Below are 22159 nucleotides of genomic sequence, written 5' to 3' on the forward strand. Positions count from 1 at the left end.
TTTACCTTTTGCTACGCGTCTACGCTATGAATAAAGCCACATCAGAATAGTTTTTTTTTTCCTAGAAACTTTTTTTAAAGCACACTTATTTCCTTGTTGATCGAGAACTTCGTAGTTGTTTTAGTAGGTTTTTTATTTACATTTGTACCATTGAAGAAATTGGTTCATAGGCAGTTGACGGACCTACGTAGTTTGGTCGCGTCATGTGAAACCCAGCCGACAGATCACAACTATAGGTCTACCAGAACCTGATGGCAAAAAATGGAAAAAAGAAATTGACGCTACCACTACTGGGGAAATTGGAGCAAAACGTTTGATCCTTTTTTTCCTTATAGCGGCTGATTCTGTGTGTGATACATGCAAATGTAAAAAAATAACCAATGATTAAGGATATTTTTTGTCCAAAAAAAATCTCCCATCCAAATTTGCCATGAGCTTCTGGTAGACCCGACATTAAATTGTCATGATCCGACCAAATGAAGTTGGTCTGTCAACTGCCTAGGAGTCAATTTCCTCGATGGTACCTTGTATAAGAAGTTTCCGCTGACAACTGTACCCTAAGGCCAGTTTAACCGGCTGAGAGAATGGCATGTTATATGAATGTAGTGTCGAACGTAGAGCCTCCATAGGCGCACGCGGTTGTTTGAATCATTGATCAATTTATCATTGTGTGTGAACTTAAAAAAAGTAAGTATAAGCTTTACAACGCAGTTAAAGGAAATCATTTCTCTATCGAATTTAACTCTACATTAAATGTTAGAGATTTATCATTAAGTAGTTACAATTATTTATCTATTGCATTTTGCATTTTTCAGTAGCTTTCAAAGTTTTCCGAAGTTGCTGCAAAATAAAAAAGGCTAAAAGTGGCATAATGGACTATTACTATTCTATGGTAAATCTGTTTTTATTGTAATTTTATTTTAATTGTATTTTTTATTGCAATTAATAACAATAGAAACAAAAAAAATGTTGTTTTGCATTGCCTTTACTTTTTGTGTTTAAAGTGCTTAGAGATATTTAATTTGCAGTTTTACATCAGTAGGTACGACGTCTTCGTTATAATATTTAAACTGGAGAGTAACTATCCGTATTTTCTTTATGTAATCCAATTAAAGATCCAGTAACAAGAAATATTTATCATATTATACGAGTACTTTATTAATCCGGTAAAGAAACAACTTATCTTCATATGAAAATCTTCATCTTTGCTGGATATAGCTAAGTTAAAAATATAATATTTTTAAAGTTGTTTAATATAATATTAGAAGGTTTAAATCTGATATACATAACTAGGAATTATTATAATTGAGATTTTTTATGCCACTAAATGATCCGCTAAACTTTTGATTGCTTCCCTCCAAATATGAGCTTTCACGAATATTTCAAGAGCCAAGACTAAAAAAACTTAAATGAGCCAAATCGGTGCAGCCATTCTCAAGTTTTAGCGAGGCAAACAAAATTTATTTTTTATTTATAAAGATAATATAAACATATATTGCAACATTATTCGTTTTTAATAATTGAGTGGCAACTTCCCTATTTTTTATAAGCCTTGGGTGCCGTGTGATAACGATTGTTACAAAACAATGGAATAATTTGTATTCCAGACGTCAGTCACGCGAACGAACGTTACAATTCCGATCACAAACAATACTTCGATCGTCTAATGTGGAATAAACCAGTAAAAAAAATACCAAAAATATTAATTTGCCATCCATACTTACTAATATTATTCATACTTATAAATATTGTTACACCTCTTCACGCCCAAACTGCTGAACCGATTTTGCTGTTTAGTATGGGTATCGTCACGTAATCAAGTACTTTGTAGTTTACTTCGTTTTTATTGCAAGTACAGACTGCAGACCTAAAATTAACAATCAGACGTGTGAGAGCCATGCTTCGGCACGAATGGGCCGGCTCGACCGGAGAAATACTACGTCCTCACAGAAAACCGGCGTGAAACAGCGCTTGCGCTGTGTTTAGCCGAGTGAGTGAGTTTACCGGAGGCCCAATCCCCTACCCTATTCCCTTCCCTACCCTCCCTTATTCCGTTCCCTTTCCATCCCTACCTTCCCCTATTACCCTATTCCCTCTTAAAAGGCCGGCAACGCACCTGCAGCTCTTCTGATGCTGCAGGTGCGCTGATGGGCGACGGAAGTTGCTTTCCATCAGGTGACCCGTTTGCTCGTTTGCCCCCTTATTTCATAAAAAAAAAAAAAACATTCTGGTATTAACCCTAGATATCGGGTGTTTAGTGTTACATTTTTCAGAAACGTATTAAAACCTACATACAGAATACCATTCAAATGGGTCCAGCCTGTTAGTAGAACATCACAATTACATGTTAATTTGCTATGTCATGGCCGGAACAATTTTGTTTTTGAAGTATTACGACAACAATAATTCACACAATAGCAATAATAGAAGGCTCGATTAACATGCGCCCGCCCGACCGCGCGCGCTGTTTGGCGGATACACCGCGAGATCGCATGTAATGTATGTGTCGCAGCCGACTGGTTTAAATAGCCGTTCAATCAAACAGCTAGCCTTTTGACTGAACAACGCCATTCAATCACACGGCTATACGTCGTTTAGCCGACCTGTTAACTACAACGTTCGATACTACAGCTAGACGACGCTTAGCCAACTGGTTTAATGGTAAATTAACTAGGGCGACCATTAGCTTAATATGTAATTTGGGAGAATAGGAAAACTTTTTGTATTTTATTGAAAGATTATTCTCGGATTAAGTTTAAGGGGTGACCAAAAGTTTAATGCAATAAGTAAAAATAAAAAATTCTGAGGCGTGTTTTGTGACGGTCGCCGGCTGCTGCCGCAGCACAGTCACAGTTCTAACCTAACCTTCTTTTGGACTTTCTGGATTGTGTTTGTTTTTGTTTTGGCGGGGGGCTGCGCCCCCCGAGCCCCCCTTTTATTTGACGACGGTCGCCGGCTGTTACCGCAGCACGCTCGCTGCGCTCGCTCGGCTCCCTCTGTGTTGTGGTCTAAGTTCTAACCTAACCTAAACAACTTTTAGACTTTCTGGATTGTGTTTGTTTTTGTTTTGACGGGGGGCTGTGCCCCCCGAACCCAACTTTCGGGACGGCTGCGTCCATTTATTTCATAATCCCGTAATTTCTCCTCGAATATTTGTTGAAATTTTGATTCACTCGTATGTGCCTCCACAATTTTTGTCTCTATAATAACACTTGTAACTTTTATTAACTACTTTATTTCCGAAAAACACCAACAAACACCTGCTAGTTGACGCCATATTGTAAATAAAACGCACCTAGCGCCGCAGCGGTGCGCGCTGAACTACTTCAATTAGACGGCGGCTTTTGAATCAGCTGTAGTGTTGAACGTTTTGAGCGACTAAAATATTCAATATAAAAGCTAGACGTGTGATTGAATGGCGTTGTTCAGTCAAAGGGCTAGCTGTTTGATTGAACGGCTATTTAAGCCAGTCGGCTGCGACATATGTAAATTGCAAAGGACCTTGCCTACCACCGGTTCGGGAACTAACCCGGCGAGAAGAACCGGCGTAAGAAACTTGCACGGGGCCATATTTGACTAAAAAGATGGAAAATTACAATTTAAAACATAATATACAGTACAACACGGTCATATTAACCTGACGCACCACTGGAATGTACATGTAACAGCAAAATTGCGGTTTCTTTTCTATATTTGTAACGTGGGAGAGCCATGCTTCACCACGAATAGGCCGGCTCAACCGGAGAAATACCACGGGCTCACAAAAAACCGGCGTGAAACAGCGCTTGCGCTGTGTTTCGCCGAGTGAGTGAGTTTACCGGAGGCCAAATCCCCTACCCTTTTCTCTTCCTTACCCTCCCCTATTCCCTTCCTTTCCCATCCCTATTCCCTTCCCTACCCTCCCCTATTACCCTCCCTACCCTACACCTCTTAAAAGGCCGGCAACGCACCTGCAGCTCTTCTGATGCTGCAAGTGTTCATGGAGGACGAAAGTTGCTTTCCATCAGCTGACCCGCTTGCTCGTTTGCCCCCTTATTACATAAAAATATATGCTTGTGAAAATATCTTTTTAGTTTGTTATTGTCATCGATTGATAGGACACCTCATTTATCGAGTATAACTTCATTGCACAACAATTGAAAGCTGCTACTAGGAACAATATTATTATTATGTTGTCACTATTATAAGATATTTTGTCACAACTCACAAGTCGCAAGTCATAACTCATAGCCCAATGAAGCAAAACTTGTTACACTATACTTGGTTAGCGTTGAGAAGACAATGAATTGGTTAATTTTGTATTAAGCAGCTTTGGACTCTTGTTTTGTTAGGGTGGGTTCCACCAGAGGCGTAGTTATAGTTAAGGTTAAAGTTATGGTCAAATATGGCGTCTGTTATGGACTTTTACCAGGGATTTGACAGTTCATTTGACATTTTGTTATGGTTAAAGACTAAAGTGATAGTTAAAGTAAGTTGGTGCAACCCACCCTTTATCTTTATTTGCACGTCATATACAAATAATTATCAAATCATAATAAAAAATCAGGGTATGTACTATGTTCCTTAAATATAGGAAGAGTTCATTCACTGCAGCTATGAGTACAGTGAACAATAATTGTTGAAATCGGCGATTTTTTGTACAAATTCAACGTGTTCATGAATTGTTTTCGGTATCTTCCCACCGATATATTTGTCTGGCTATTTTTTTTTCGGGATTACATACTATAACTAATCTCGCGTCAGTAAAAAAGCCAACACAGCTGAACCCACATGAAAATAATAATAATTTTCCTACTTTTAATTAACGCTAGCAACCCCTTCACACCACCCGATCGATTTAAAAAAAATCTGATAGCACAGTCGAAGTACAGAACAACTGTTTGGAAAAAAATTAAAGTTGCTGAACCTACATTTTTTCCATTTTTTTGCCACCCCACTACACCCCACACCCACCGCCCACGGCCTGCAAACACGCAGATTATCAGAAAGGTTGTTCAGGGAAGTAGCTAATGCTCATTGCTACGTCCCTGTGTACTACATCCCTACTACTACTTCTACTTTCCTGGAGTGGATTGGCATGACTCATACCAATCCACTCCCACACAATATGTCAGTTCTAACTGATCCAATCGGTAGCGTCATGCTGATTGGACGATAGGAAGGATGGTGTATGGCCACCATAACGGAGTTTTAATACAGCAGAAGCCACATGACCGATTTGATCGTCAGCTCTTAGTCGAATAGAGATAAAAAGTAACTCTTTCAACGCTGCTGCTTTCACAGTACCTAAACTATATTATAAAGAGTGTAACAAAATAAAGGGATTATACTTTAGGGTGTGTATGAGACCCTGTGTAGTTTATTGGGAAAGAGCATTTTTTTTATTTGTATGTATAATTTGCCCTTGATACAAAAGTTTTAAAATAATCGGCCAAGTCCGAGTTGGACTCGCGCACGAAGGGTTCCGTACCGTTATAGAGGAAAAATATGCCAAAATTGTTTTTTTTTTTGTTGTATGAGAACACCCCTTAATTTTTTATTTTATTTAAATATTATTATTAATTATTAAAGTAGACATAAAACTAAGGCTTTTATGTAAATTTCGAGTATATAGCTGTTGCCATTATTGATTACGAGCAAAAAAGGCCTAAAAATAACGTTTGTTATAATTATGGGATTAAATGTTATGCCCCCCTTAAATCTAAATTTTATTTTGTTTTTAGTATTATAGTAGAATTAAATTCTACTAAAATAAATATTTTAGTAGAATTAAATGATTTGATTTGATTTGATTTGATTTAGTATATTTTGTTGTTATAGCGGCAACAAAAATACATAATCTGTGAAAATTTCAGAAGTCTAGCTATAGGTAGCGGTTATTGAGTTGCAGCCTGGAGACAGACAGACAGACGGACAGACATCGAAGTCTCAGTAATAGGGTCCCGTTTTTACCCTTTGGGAACGGAACCCTAAAAAGGAACTCTTTCAACACTGCCGCTTTCACAGTACCTAAACTATATTATAAAGGGGGTAACAAAATAAAGGGATTATACTTTAGGGTGTGTATGAGTCCCCTGTGCAGACTTTATGGTGAAAGAGCATTTTTTATTTGTATGGGCATTGAGCAAACGCCCCAGTCAGGAATTTACCCTTGATACAAAAGTTTGAAAAAGTTACTCTTTCAGCACAGCTACTTTCATAGTAACTTAGTATGGGGGACTACACCCCCTAAAGTATTGTCACTTAGTTTTGTTACACCATGTATAAGGGACACAATATACCACCCCAAAATATTATATTATCACTTTGTTTTCATAGACCTTGTTTGTAACTGAATAATATCATGGCAAGTTCCGCAAACTTGTAGCACATTACATCTCCCAAGCTTCGGTTGCCGTACAAGAGTTTAAATAGATTCTTGTTCACGTAATTGTAGTCGTAGGTCTTAACTTTTTTTATAAAAAAAAGACGGGTTGCACTCCGGGAGTGCCGGCAGAAGTGAAAACTTGATTATTTACGTTGTGCATAATTTTTTTAACCCATTTTTTATGAAAATCGATTTTAAAAAATCGATTTTTTTAATTAATCTAAGCCAATCGATTAAAAAATATCGACAATCGAAAAAAAACAATCGATTGTTCGATTAATCGATTTCGATGTTACAACACTACTCTCCAACCATCTTACGGTTTTTCGATCAGCTCGAGAATCTGACGCGAGTTTTACAGTTTTTATCCATCCCACAAAAGTGCTCAACGCCGCTAAAGAAGTTTTCACTTCAAAAACTATATGACGCCCGCAACTCTGTTGTGCCAAAATAAGCAGCAAAATTTTTCCGGGATAAGTATGTAAGTCTCCGGAAAGGTCCCGAGACAAGGGCGCACTACACGTAATTTTACCGTCCGGCGTTCCGATTTCTTACATTTTGATATGGCAAACGTGAAAGTTATGAACGCCGGACGGTAAAATTCCGTGTAGTGCAGAAACGCACTAAAATACCATACCAAATTTCAGCAAAGTCGATTCAGCGTTTTGGGCGTGAAGAGGTAACAGACAGATACACTTTAGCATTTATAATATTATTAAGTAAAAATATATTAGTGGATGTTTTAACTGTATACATGTATCTATATTCAACGAAAGGAATCATCATGAAATAATATCTTCGTAATATTTGAATCTACTCCTAAGCGTCTCTAAGATATTACTTTAGGTAGTTGTTTGAATAGTATACATCTATTTGATTAATCTAAAACTTATTTACTCATAACTAAAATTAATATTTGAGCATTTGAACTGTTTACTCAACAAACAATAACTTCCATAACATTCGGTAAAATTAAGTCTATTCAAATATTTTCAATCGGAATATTGTTTTTGCCTGCGACTCCATCCCCGTAAATTATATATCACATGTACACTGATTTTTCGAGGTAAAAAGTAGCCCAGGTTTTAATAAAAAGCCTGTATTTACTACAATATATTTTACTTTATCTAATAATAACAAGTATATTAACGCAATTCCAAGCCACCGCGTCGGTTGTCTGGATTAAGGAATTGTTATCTAGATAAGGGAATTTAATATTCAACTAAGGGAGGGTCTGATCGGCCAACGATAACGTCTCCCAAACACATTATCCGCTTTGTAGAAAGCCAAAAAGCCCGTTTATGTGCCTCACTAATATTAATGGACTGTGTAAAAAGCCATAACGTTCAGTTGCGTTGTCGCAGCGGCGCTCCAACGCTTTGGAGCCACATTGCGATGTCTCAATGCGATGCATTCTAAAATGAACCTTCCTAACTGACTCGACGCTGCGCTGCCGTTGCGTTGTTTTACATAGAAATAACCAAGATGTTCACACGGTGCGCTGCGTCATGAGTCATGACAGCAGCGCGCAACGCACACATGACGGACAGCAGCCCCAGAGACGAAGCGGGAGGGGTGTTGACGTTAAGACTGCTTCGTAATAATGCTGCAATGACGCAGCGCCGGCTATGCGTCAAACGGCAGCGCTGCGTCGACGCAACGCTGACGCAACGCCCGTGTGGACAGGCTATTCGCAACGTACCGTAAAGCACTGGATTAGAATGGTCATGCTTAGTTATTACAGTTTCGGATAATGTTTAATGCAATATTAATAATTATTTTTTAACAAATATATTCTTTTTAACATACTCTGGTTAGTACCATCGAGGAAATTGATTCCTAGGCAGTTAGTTGATAGACCAACGTCATTTGGTCGGATCATGTCAATTCAATGTTAATTGTGATTGGTCGGTTGACGTAACGCGACCACACTACATAGGTCCCCAATCTGCCTAGGAATCAATTACTTGTCTGATAGTAATATATGATATTAATTTCCACACAGCATTTTCTTATAAATATTCGAGAAATACATGAGCGCAACATTACACGAAGGCAGACTAAAATCCGAAATCTCTTTACATCACCTAAAGCCATTTCATACCGATATTTAACATTATGAAGTTCTGTAACTCGTCTCATGATTCTGAGCATATTTTATTCCATTCTGTGCCAACTAATACAAAACCGTTGATCAAATCATTTTAATTGTTATTTCGAATGCACAAACCAATTACTAGCACGCTTTGAAATTGTGCCAACTTCCTTTATATTGCTTCCAGCGACTAACCTCTATTAATGCTATATTGTTACTAGTTGCACATGTTAATGAACTACCGACAATCATGATATTTTATATTATTCTTGCCTTCGATATCACCTCATTAGGAACTTGAAAAAAAATAGTATCGTATTTTAAGAATTCCTGGAATACAAATTTTGATCCCCTTCATCTGTCTTAGGAATGTAATTTTGAAAACTCCCTTGTTATTCAAGTATGCCTACATCATATTACTCATCATTGCAAGCTCAAGCTCTTATATTTTGTCCTGTGCCTCGATAGAAGATTACAATTAGGGCCTGTTTCATCACTTCTTGATAAAGTGCCGTATAGGCCATCCACAAATTTTTTGACAGATTCTCCAGACTTTATCTGTCAAGTTAAGTCGTGGATTGCCTATTCGGCACTTTATCAGGCAGTGGTGAAACAGGATCTTAGTCTTATAATGATAGTCAAAATTGTCCAACGTGAAGGTTTTAACCAAAATAATATGTTTTATCATGGGTATATGCGATTTAGACGTAAAATTTATTATGACAATAATAACTTCTAAGAATAATGGTTCTTCGGAGGTCATAGTTCACGTTGTAAAGTTGCAACAGTATGTTGTGAAGGCTGTGCCTTTCAAATGTAGGTAATTAGGCATTTGCTTAACAGATAATGCTAAACAATGGCTCCTTATTATTCCAAGAATAAGTAGGATTTGTTGAGACATTGCCGTGCTTCTAATGAGTCGAGTGTATATTATAGCCTATAGAATACGAGTAAGAGCCAGTCCACACGGCATGTTGCGTCAGCGTTGCGTCGACGCAGCGCTGCCGTTACGTTGTTTTACATACAAATAAGCAAGGTGTTCACATGGCGCGCTGCGTCGTGATAGCAGCGCGCAACGCACACAATATGACGGACAGCATTCCCCGAGATGGAACGGGGGTGTTGACGTTAAGGGCCAACCCACACGTACCACAACCACACTACGTCGCAACGACAAAATGCCGTCAAGCAGTGGTTACGTGTGAATGGTGTCGCTGCAGCTTTTTGTAGTTGCGTTAGGGTACCGACAAAATATCTACGTGGTTGCGTTGTCACCAGTAGTTGCGATGTGGTATACGTACGAAAGTCAATGAAACGGAGGGCGGAAGAGCGCGGGCGGTATGCGATGTGGTCGGCAACTAGTTGACTTGTGGTTGCGATGTGGTCGGTATCAAACAATCGGTCGACAACGACTGCAAAATATGGTACGTGTCTACTGTCCAGTGTAAGTGGTCCAGTTCATTTACAATACGAAACAAACGCACGACCATGTGGTGTGGTTTTGGTGTGATTGTGGTGTGATGTCACATGTGGTTGTGGTACGTATGGGTTGGCCCTAAAAACTGCTTCGTAATAACGCTGCGATGAAGCAGCGCCCGTGTGGCCGGCTATGCGTCAAACGGCAGCGCTGCGTCGACGAAACGCGCCGTGTGGACTGGCTTTAAGTCTCGCAATCCGTACTAATATTATGGATGTGAAAATGTGCTATCTGTATGTGTGTCTGTTACCTCTTTTAATTAATTTTGCTGAAATTTGGTATGGAGATAGTTCTCATTCTAGAAAATATAGGGTTCTCGTGCGATGAAAGAAATTTAGCGCAACGGAGTTGCGGGCGTCGAAAATAAAACAAAAGGTGCTCAAATCACAAAAAAATTGTATTATAAACGTGGAAGTTTTGTATGTCAGTCACCTATTTACTCTCAACTCTAACCGACTTAGATAAAAATGTGTGGAAAAACTTTAAGGCCCGGGAAAGGCATAGGATAGTTTTATAGCGGAAAAACATGCAGTTCTTTAGCGATAAAGGAATTTCAGAACAACGAAATTTCGGGCAACAAAAATATGTTTATCGGCTTTATCCTGTGATAACCATATTTAAGAGCCTTGCTTGTAGGATAAACAAAACGGGAATGAAAAATTATTCCACCGATTCTGAAAGAGCACGTTTTCATAATCCTTATACAATAAGCTGTCCCGGCAAACGTTTCTTTGCCATCTAAAGTATTTCGCCCGTATTATTTTATTGAAGGGACTAAATAAGTATATCACCATGGCAACGTCCATCGGTATCCCGTCGCACAAACAATGGTCGCCGTCAGTCTCGAGTTGTAATAATTTACTATTATTTATTCAACAAATGCACTTATCAATATAAAAAGTAGCCAGTAGCCGATTCTCAGACCCACCGAATATGCATATAAAATTTGTAAAGAATATATTACTTACATTACCAACAAAGATCAGTCACTCAACACATAAGCAAACAGAAATACAAACTATACTCGAAAATTTTAAATAAATGTATCTTACAATCTAAAAAAATCAATAACATTAAATACATGCTAAAGGCAAAAAATCTAGCTAAGGCAACATGGGACATCATAAAAAATTAAACAAATAATAATTCTACAGGATGTGAATCCTCTGACATAACTCAAATTCGAAACCTAGAAAATAATACTATATTGACTGATCCTAAAGACATTGCCGACACGTTTAACTCTTTTTTTATTGACATGACTAGTAATTGCAACTTAAATAATTCCACGAATAAAAATAATCTATTACATAACAAATCAAAAAATGACATTTCGAATGAAAATTTTAGCAACAATACAAATAATTTAATGACAAAACAATATTTCTTACACCTATCACGGAAGCTCAAACCTGCAAAATTATCAGTGAATTAAAAAAATACAAATTCTTCAGGCTTTGATGATATAAAAACTGACATTATTAAAAAATGTAAAACTAAAATCTGCAAACCATTGACGCATATTATTAATTTAACTATGACCCAAGGAATTTTCCCAGAGGAGCTAAAGTTCTCCATAGTTAAGCCTGTTTTCAAAAAAGGAAACAGTACTAACCCCAATAACTATAGACCAATTACCTTAATACCCATAATTGCTAAGATTTTTGAAAAAGTAATGTTTGACAAGATATATAACTTCCTAGAAAAGAGTAAAATATTAAAAGAAGAGCAGTTTGGTTTCAAAAAGAAAACATCTACAGTTCATGCTTGTTTCTCACTAATTAAAACCATAACAGAATGTCATAATTCAAAGTCTCCTCTTGTGGCATTGTTTTTAGATATGACAAAAGCGTTCGATTTTGTCTCATGAAACCTTACTAAATAAATTGCATGCATTAGGCATACGAGGCGTTGCTCTTGAATGTATCAGAAGTTACTTATCTAATATGTATCAGTGCGTGGAAATAACAACCACTAAGAACAGAATAAGAACTGTTTATAAATCTATCTTTAAAAAAAAATATGAAGGTGTGCCACAAGGCACAATCCTGGGTCCTTTACTATTTTTGGGATACATTAATGATTTGCCAGATGAATTCGAACATGAGACTATTTTATTTGCGGACGATACTACTATACTTATCAGGGGAACTAAAGGAAATGACATGAAAATCGAAATTACTAAAACTTTGCGGTGTGCATCAAATTGGCTAAAACAAAACAACCTACAAATGAATTTAAGTAAAACAAAACTAGTTCACTTCCAAACTCGTAAACAAAATACAAACTATAAATTAAAAGTAAATTTCGGTGACGTGGAAATACAAGAAACAGAATCGACTGAATTTTTAGGCATAACTGTGGACTATTTATGCACATGGAAGGAACATATCGATAAAATCTGTATTAAATTGGAAAAGTATATGTTCGTACTATTCAATCTAAAACACACAGTGTCTGTTCAAGCAGCCATCATAGCGTATCATGGGCATGTTGCCTATCTTCGCTATGGTCTCGTTATATGGGGCAACTCCGTAGACATGAACAGAGTCTTCAAAATACAAAAGAAATGTATCAGATGTATATCGAGCGCTAAATATTTTGAAACCTGTGAGCCATTGTTCAAAAAGTTTAATATACTACCGCTGCCTTGTCAGTATATTTTTGACGTTTGTGTTTTTGTGCATAACAATCTAGATCGCTTCTTTACTAAAAAAATGAACTTAGCAACAAAAAGTAGTAGAGACAAACATAAACTTGTTATACCTGACCAAAGACTCAACATTTGTAGTAAAAACGCGTATTGTATGGCAGTTCGGATCTATAACAAATTACCTAACTGCTTCAAAGAACTGGCTATAAAACAATATAAAAATAAACTATACATCTGGCTCCTTAACAAGATGTATTATTCAGTAAATGAATTTTTCGATGATAAAAATATTATGAATGAGTTAATTTAAACAAAATTAATGTGTAACTTAAATGTTTCTAAAAATATATAAAATGCACCTGTCTATTGTAATGTAAATTAATAATTAATTATCGACATTTCTATTTCTATGTAATAAATCTTCTGACATTAACCTTAAATTATATGACTTAGTACTTTGTAGTTTGTAGTAATATTTGCACACTCATTGTAGTAGAATATGTGGAAAATGTAAAAACTAACACCTTATTGTACCATATTCCTAAGCAAATAAAATGATTTTGATTTGATTTGATTTGGTTAAAATCAGTAAAGCCGTTTCGGAGGAGTACGCAATCTAACATTGTGACACGAGAATTTTATATATTAGATTAATTTTGCTATACTCTATAGCAGAGGTTCCCAAACTTATTTTGTCTATCGCCCACTTTAAGAACAAATTATATTTTAGCGCCCCCATAGTGCATTCTGATAATATAACCCCCCAAGCCTCTACACAACGCCCCCTTTTTTTCTGGGTCCCACACCGTCCCCCTTCAGACCTTCAGCGCCCACAAGGGGGCGTTACGCCCATTTTGGGAAAGGCTGCTCTATAGTAAAAAAAGTAGTGAACTTTGAAAAAAAACAGGTTTCTGAATATATTTTTTTTGTTTCAGGCGAAATGAAGCAGATGACAGCAATACTTATTTTAGGGACGTTAATCCTGCAGACATATGCTGTAAGTTATTTTAATTTATAGGTATTATCGTCAACAATATTTTAAGGTGGCCCCTAGGTAGATTTAGCGGTGTACAAAACTTCCCTTAAACGGTGTACAAAGCTTAGAAAAAAAATACTCCTGCACTAAATAGGATTTAACATTATACACTCAACGTAATTTAAAAATTAAATGCAGCAAAAACAAATTACAAAGTAGGTACTGGCTCAATACCTATAGTATTGCAGTAATAACTTGAATTAAAAAAACTACGTAACAACATTTGTAACAATATGATTTTTGCAAAGGAAACACCAAAACCCATCTTACATCCTATGGAGCTCTTTTACTTATGAATTTTATAATATGAACGTCGGAATTCTCAAGGGTTAGGAGGAAACTCCTCGTCTCTTCGACATCCATTAGGTACGCGTTTCAGACAAAGTAACGCTTTTACCACAAAGTACAAACCACTCGAAAAGGCTATCAGAATGCGTGAACCCACGATAGAAACGCAACCAATATAAAGTTAAAAAAATTGACAAAATATAATTAATTTATCCAACCGTTTGGATGAAATGGACACACACACACGGAGAGTTTGATTGACAGATACTTATTATTAGGTCTACCCATAAAGTTAATATACCTAGCGGAATAGAGCAATAATCTCGAGCTGTCAAACGAAACCAAAATTGGTTTCTTCTGTGTGTAAAAATATGTGTACGTACTTATACACTTACACAAGCATGATTGAACATGATTTCTATGAGATTAAATTGTCAACGTGCGGCACGTGCCGACTGGACGTCAAAAAAAGAGTGCTCTTTTTATCACGCAGTGTTACTGATAGTGACATCTCTCTTGATCAGGCCTTTGTTTCTCTATTTCGCTAGGTATATTAACTTTATGGGTCTACCAGAATCTGATGGCAAAAAGTGAGAAAATAAATTGACTCTAGCAATACCGAGGTAACAGGAATAAAACTTTCATCCTTTTTTTCCTTTAGCGGCTTATTCTGTGTGTGAAACATACAAATATAATAAATCCAATGATCAAGGATATTTTTTTTAAATCTGCCGTCAAAATTTGCCATCAGATTCTGGTAGAACTATAGTTACTATAAATTGTTCGGTTAAAATGTTTGACTGAACAATTTATACGTGGGAGAGCCATGCTTCGGCACGAATGGGCCGGCTCGACTGGAGAAATACCACGTTCTCACAGAAAACCGGCGTGAAACAGCGCTTGCGCTGTGTTTCGCCGAGTGAGTGAGTTTACCGGAGGCCCAATCCCCTAACCTATTCCCTTCCCCTCCCTACCTTCCCCTGTTCCCTTCCCTTCCCTCCCCTATTACCCCATTTCCCTCTTAAAAGGCCGGCAACGCACTTGCAGCTCTTCTGATGCTGCGAGTGTCCATGGGCGACGGATGTTGCTTTCCATCAGATGACCCGTTTGCTCGTTTGCCCCCTTATTTCATAAAAAAAAATTATAAAGACTCCGCGCACGTAGTCCTGAAGAATGTCTCATTGCCAGTCTATTATAATCGACTCTGGTCTCAAAATGTTGAGTCTACTTTTCCATAAAACGTGATTCTCTATCGAAGGTCTTCATTTTGCGAATTGCGTTTTTTTTGCGGGTGTAAGATACTTACAAAATAACGTGATAAGACTTAAGGGTGTATATGTGCCCTTATAGTGAATTCACTGTGAAAGTAATAGCGCTGAAAGAGCAACTTTTTTAAACTTTTGTATGGGAAAATTCCTGACGCACGGGCGCTTGCACAAATCACACTAACACACCCTAAATTATTATCACTTGGTTTTGTACTATCCTGTATAGGAGACGTTTATACCTACCCCTCCTTTTTGGAAATTTGTTAAAAAGAAGTTGTGGCGGTACCCACAATTCGCCTAACATTCCTGCATCGCGCTATCGATGTTTCGGAGAACGGCAAGATATTATATACAACGTCTGAAATGACGTCAGTGGGCTTCGGCCTGACCGAGCATGCTATCTCGCTCGGTCGGAAGATCTTCCTTTTCGGCCGCCACTAGCAACGTTAAATTGGTGACCCCGACGTGATCCGCACCACGTCAGCAGACATCAAGCATAACCGGGTCGCCTCGACCATAAGCCGCGTTGGAGGTCCGCGCCGGTCGAACCCGCGTCTGGCTTGAACGGGGCAGCCATAGGCTACAACGACCGGTTAGCAAGCAGAGCACGGGGTCCCTCTCCTGGTCATTGCACGCGTAGCTTCGGCCCACACCTGACAACACAAGCGCATCGAAGAATACCACAGGTCTTCGGGGGGCGTGTGATGTGGCGGTACCCACAATTCGCCTAACATTCCTGCATCGCGCTATCGAAGTTTCGGAGAACGGCAAGATATATACAACGTCTGAAATGACGTCAGTGGGCTTCGGCCTGACCGAGCATGCTATCTCGCTCGGTCGGAAGATCTTCCTTTTCGGCCGCCACTAGCAACGTTAAAAAGTCTTTGTCCTTCCTGCCGGGATAGCACGGCCACCAGTAGAAATGCGAAAGTATGGACAAACTGTGGACATAAACTTAAGGTGCCGTTCCGATCTTCACCGCGGCTAATCGCGACCGACAAAAATTCAATTAAAATGCCACTTTATGACAAACTATAATATTATGTCATAAAGAAGGATATTATTTGAATTTTTAGGACTATAGTCTGTCATAAAGTGGCATTTTAATTGAATTGTTCGGAACGAAAAAAGATCTGAACTTCACCTTAAGTTTATGTCCACAGTTTGTCTATACTTTCGCATTTCTACTGGTGGCCGTGCTAGCTCGGCAGGTTCTCTCTATAACCCCGTTTTCGGTAAAACCCAAACAATGGTAAAATATGCCACGTAAACAATACCATAATGTGACCCAATTTTTTCTATGTCTGATCCAATTCAAAGTTCGCAACTAATCCCTGGATACAACTCATTGTAGTCCGTCACGTATTGTAGGGAGATGAAAATAAATTGGGAAACAGATAAACATAAGCCAAACGAATTGGATTTTGAAAAGGTGTGCGGATATTGACGTTATGTGGGATATATTATGCAATATCTATAATTAAAAACATGATAAGGCTTTAGGGTGTGGACTGTACAGTGTTCATGTGTCTCTTGTATCGAGCAATGAAAAAGTAACATTGTAAATGTCTAAACACACTAGTCCGAAAATACGCGGCCGAAGTTCGACGACTTGCGGGCGGCATCCAACCTACAGCCCCTCTATCATGAGCTCTTAAAGCCAGCCAGAATACTGACTGGCTCGCATTTTGGTACCATGAGTCATGACCTCTATTTTCCAGCCAGTCAGTGGTCACGTGACACAAAACTCACTTCTCCATTGTTAACTGAGTAATAATTTCGTATCATGACAACACTTCTGACATAAGCTCGCTTGCTTTTACGTCAAATACAGCAATTCAATAAACACCAACCAACGAGTAGCTTTTACTGAATAGTTTACATTTTAGTAATTTTATTTATTAATATTACATACTTTTTAGTCTTAAATTATATTGCTATTTAGTTGGTTAGTTACTTAATAAGTTATATTTTAGTCTATAGCATATATTTTAGTGAAAATAATTCGTTATTAAAACCAAAAAACTAAACATTCGAAGTGTCCAAATTTTTGGAAAACGATTAAGTATTCTCAAGTTAATCACGAAGTGATACATAAGTAAAGACGTAGAGACCTTAGTAATCCATTTAGTGTTAGTGAGGTTTCAGAATAATAACATAAGTGAGGTGTAGTATAATAATACAATATACCTATATGTCTAGTCAACAATAAGGTTTGCATTTGTGCGATGAGCTAAGACTGCATTGATTTAGTACACAAGAAACACATACAAGGTATAACACAAGTGTTGTGTATAATTACTTACTGTAAAACAAGTATGAATTTTCACCAAAAACCTACAGGTACAATCTTATAGTTGCATTGTAGGTTTTTGTGTTATTTCACAAACTATTTCCTTGTAAATCTGAAGTATTATTGGTATATGCATGATAAACACTGCACCAAAGAGGTAAATTCAATATTACTTACTTTTAACAAGAATTTTCAGAATACAACCTTTTAAACTTTAGATGTATGTATAACATGCTCCGGATAAACATTGACACACCTAAACTACTAGAAAAGTTAAATAATTGATAATATCATAGAATCCCAATTAGCTAAATTCTCATATGAGCACTTTTTCATTTAAGTATAACTTCTTCTCTTGACTACAATATGGTATTATATGATGGGAATAGTGTAAATCACTAAATTTTACTCAAAAACAAAAACCTACATTATAGTACTTTTCCAAAAAAGACTTAAGTACTTAATGTTAATTGCATAACAAACATATGGAACTTATTGTTAATAAAACATAATATTATCATAGGAACATATATTATTATGTATTACCAAAAATACTTTTGTACTTAAGTACCTCAATAATAATAATAAGTATTAGTTTTATATTAAATTAAAATTTAAAATACATGAGGACTTACTATGTACTTCTTAGGAACCTATCTTAGGAGCATTTCGTACAATCTTTTGATTGCAGTAGGTCTTTGTGTTATTTCACAAACTATTTCCTTGTAAACCATGCATGATAAACGCTGCACCAAAGAGGTAAATTCAAAGGTATTACTTTCTCAATAACAAGAATTTTGAGAACACAACCTTTGAAACTTTAGATTCATGTATATTCACGAATAAATATTGACACACACACATACACCTAAACTACTAGAAATGTTAAATCATTGATAATATAAAATCCAAATTAGCTAAATTCTCATATGCACTTTTTCATTTATAACTTCTCTTGACTACAATATGATATAATATACAATGGGAATAGTCACTAAAACTCAAAAATATAATCCTACATTACTTATAGTACTTTTTCCAAAAAGACATAACAAAAATTGCATAACAAACATACTTATTGTTCATAAAACATAATATTTTCATTGGAACTTATATTATTATTACCAAAAATACTTTTGTACCTCAATAATAATAATATTAGTTTTATATTATTACATTTAAAATTTAAAATACATGAGGACTTACTAAAGTCCTCATGTATTTTTAAAAAGATGTGGTCGTTTTAGGGACCTATCAGACAGAGTGGTCATGCATTGAAGCATTTGCGTTGGAGCAGTCAGTGTGTGACTGAGGAGCAATTCTGACACATTCAGAACTCCTCCTGTGTGAGTATATAGAGATACTCACACGGGAGGCATTCTACAACATAATACAACACAAAGAACACAAAACCCTTGACCGCTCTCTGTCTGAGATATCCCAGGCAATTTCCCATAGTTGCAACTTGCAATGCAGTTTCTAATAATTGTTATTGGTTTGCCAAATAAAAGTCTGAAATTATAATATTGTTTTTATCTTTCATCAAAAGTTTGTATTTGAACTCCTTTAATAATAATAAATTAATATTCACACAAGGGATGTTTGATTCATCTTCTTTGATTTTAAGTGAGAAGACCTTGTTTAAGATTTCCGCTGTATAAATATGTTTATAAGTATAATATAAAAGAGATTTAACACTTGCCTATCTGATACTAGGTTGATAATAAGGTGTAAGACAAATATAGTACCTATTGATGAAAGCTGTGTATGAATATGTATCTAAGGTAGGTATATTTAAGTGAGAAAATAAATGAAAAAACATTTAAAAACGAGTATTTATTAAATTTCTTTTAATTAAAGCTTTTGAGTGAATATATATTATCTTCCTAGGACTTCGTCATCATTACACTTGCAATTCTTTATTATAAAATGTAGTACTTATAGTATCTCAGTGTTAGCAATCATCCTTTATCCTGAAAAATATTTGGTTCAGCGTACACAGTACTAATAATGTAAAATGCCTTACAAGGCACGAAAAGGGGATTATTAAACTTATAAATTGCCTGTTTATGTTACAATAATACCTATTTGAAAGCTCAAAAAAACGTAGGTGTTCAAGAATGAGTTCAAGTTCAACAAACTATGTTCAACTCATGACATCAACTCTGTTGTAATGCATGTAATTGTAATCCACAAGTTTGATGCATTTCTAAGACTTTTTTATGGTAGATTATTTAGCGTAGGTATCAAATAGGTATAGGATATAATAAACTTATCAATTTCTTGCGTAAAACATAATCTCTATAAACTAAAATAACAATATCTAATTATCTTTTTTTTTGTCTCCTTCTTCTTCTTTTTTTTAATTGCCGACTCAGTTAGTTGCCAATGTCAGAGAATTCTTTCTCTAGATCGCCATGCTTGTGATAATATAAACATGAAGGAGTGTTATTTTCTCAGTGTTTTCATAAAGGGCTTATAAAATACCAAAAAAATATAAATAAAACCATTTACACATTTATAATAATTACCTTTAAATACAATAAATCGGTGCAAAAGTAACTATTCCTACATTGACCACGTTATATATTAGAAAATAGTATATTTTATAATAAAAATATCAATCTTTTTTTAAACTATATTTTCATCTTGATTTACAATTTTTCCGTTAGTCATTATGGCTAAGCCATTTCAATTCCTAAAAAAAAAAACAATTCCGTGAGTCAAATTTGACGTTCGTGTTTGACATTTCTTAATCCAGTTCAGAGACAAATACAGGTTAAAACCATTCAGAAGTAAAAGTGGATATGATTCCGAAACAGAACCACTCACTTTACAACTGTTTACATACCTGCGCGGATTAGCTCAGGTTTTGAGAAAGTTAATGATAGAGGCAGGGATCGGAACCGGTTTTGCAAAACCTGTTAATTTCGTTCGATAAACCGATATAATTTCGTTCCTCCATAAAACCGGTAAATTGATAGAACAAAATTTTTAAGCTCTCACAAACCGAAATAAACCGGTTTGAGCGGCGTGCGGCTCGCACCTTTGCATCGCCGCGCTGTTGCCGCTCCGCGCTATCTCTCATCTCGTCGCACGCGCACCTTTCTTCTCTGTCTCGATTCTCGCATGCGCGGGGTTTGCTTACTATTACTTCGTTCGTCCTTCGTTGCGAGTGTTGGTTTCTTCTTTTTGTAAATTATCAATAATTATGGGAAGAAAAAAGGAAAACAAAATATATTCGATGTTTGCATTTGACGAAAACACAAAAAAGTCCAAATGTTTAGTGGAAGGGTGTAGTCCATATTTAACCATATTTATATAATCTGACAAAATTGGTTTAGCTATTCCACCAACAAGTGTCAGCGTCGAGAGGCTTTTTTTCTCATTAAAATTTGTACTCAACAATTTAAGAATGCGTTTGCAAGACTCCATAATAGATGATGTAATTATTGTTAGAAATAATTGTTTGTATTCCAAATAATTTCCTTAAATTTATGCCCCAGTCGGATCATTGCTGCCATTTAATAACGAGTAGTTGGGCTATTAGTCCCCAAAAATTTTGGTCCCAATGGGACGAATGACCTGAGATAATTAAAGTATTTAAACTAACGTTAATAACTGTTAAAGTCTCGTAAAACATTACATAAGGTTATAATTTTATAAATAGTTTTAACGAATGTAACTACACTGATTTCAGGCATTTTTAAATTTTAATATTTGATTTATTATATAAAAAATGTAAAATAATATATTTTGATATAAATTATAACCACAGCAATTACTTAATGTAACATTGGATTATTTTTGTTAAAAAATTGTAATATTATTGAAAACACGGACGTAAAAAAAATACGGACGTGACCTTCTCTAATCACGAGTGAAGCCTAGTTATGGCCGCCCGTGTAGGACGTGTGCGTGATATGAGGGTTGCCATATAAATCATAAATTTCCCTACTTTTTAAATTTTGTAAACTCAGACAAGTTAAATGTATTTTTTATACTTAAACATATTTTTGTTTTTTTCGCTTCAGAAATGTAAGCGGTTGTTAAAGATGTCATAATGAAAATATTATTTTTATGACACTATAGATAGAAAAAAAACACATGTTACGTACAGAGAAGTATATTATTTACATAACATTATTAGTAATAATGATTATGTACAAACATTTACAATAATAAAATTATTACTAGGTTTTTGACCGAGCTTTGCTCGGTATTCGATAAAACACGAATAAAATGACATTTTCTAAAAAAAATCCTAGCTAGATAGATTTAAACCCCCCCGAAACCTATATACGAAACCTGTATACGAAAAGATATAAGATACTTAAGTCCCGTAATCCGTTTCATCAAACAATCAAGTAATGTTAAATAAATAATGGCTTGTTAAATCAGTTAACGGCCTGTTAGAGCTATCGAGAGTTCTACCATGCGCTAAAGTCAAATCAAATCACCTAACATGGTGTTAAATTTATTCCTGGTCTAGAGGTCCATTCAATATTTTCATTCCTACTAGGTCTCAATGACGCTCGGGTGACTACACCAATAGCACCTTCCCTCCCCTACTACTGAAGGAAATCTAAGACAACAATTTTATCTATGGACGCTTCACACCACGTCAGTCTGACCCCGTGCTAAGTACCTGAAGGACTTGTGTTACGGGTACCAGACAACGG

General features: G+C 36.2%; 1 protein-coding gene across 2 annotated transcripts in view; it reads left to right on the forward strand.

Moving 5' to 3' along the window:
- The first annotated feature begins 571 nt into the window (after nt 1-571).
- LOC121733610 overlaps nt 572-22159 on the forward strand; it is a 49073-nt gene continuing 27485 nt past the window's right edge. The window contains exons 1-3 of one of the 2 annotated variants that reach the window (XM_042123908.1): nt 596-687; nt 816-892; nt 13528-13589. In XM_042123908.1, coding sequence (XP_041979842.1) covers nt 13533-13589 — 57 coding nt within the window. In that variant the 5' untranslated portion in view covers nt 596-687; nt 816-892; nt 13528-13532. Of the gene's footprint in view, nt 688-815; nt 893-13527; nt 13590-22159 lie in introns of both variants that reach the window. The other variant, XM_042123906.1, reaches the window with a different exon arrangement.

The sequence above is a fragment of the Aricia agestis genome, chromosome 14, assembly GCF_905147365.1.
Source record: "Aricia agestis chromosome 14, ilAriAges1.1, whole genome shotgun sequence".
NCBI classification, from domain to species: domain Eukaryota; kingdom Metazoa; phylum Arthropoda; class Insecta; order Lepidoptera; family Lycaenidae; genus Aricia; species Aricia agestis.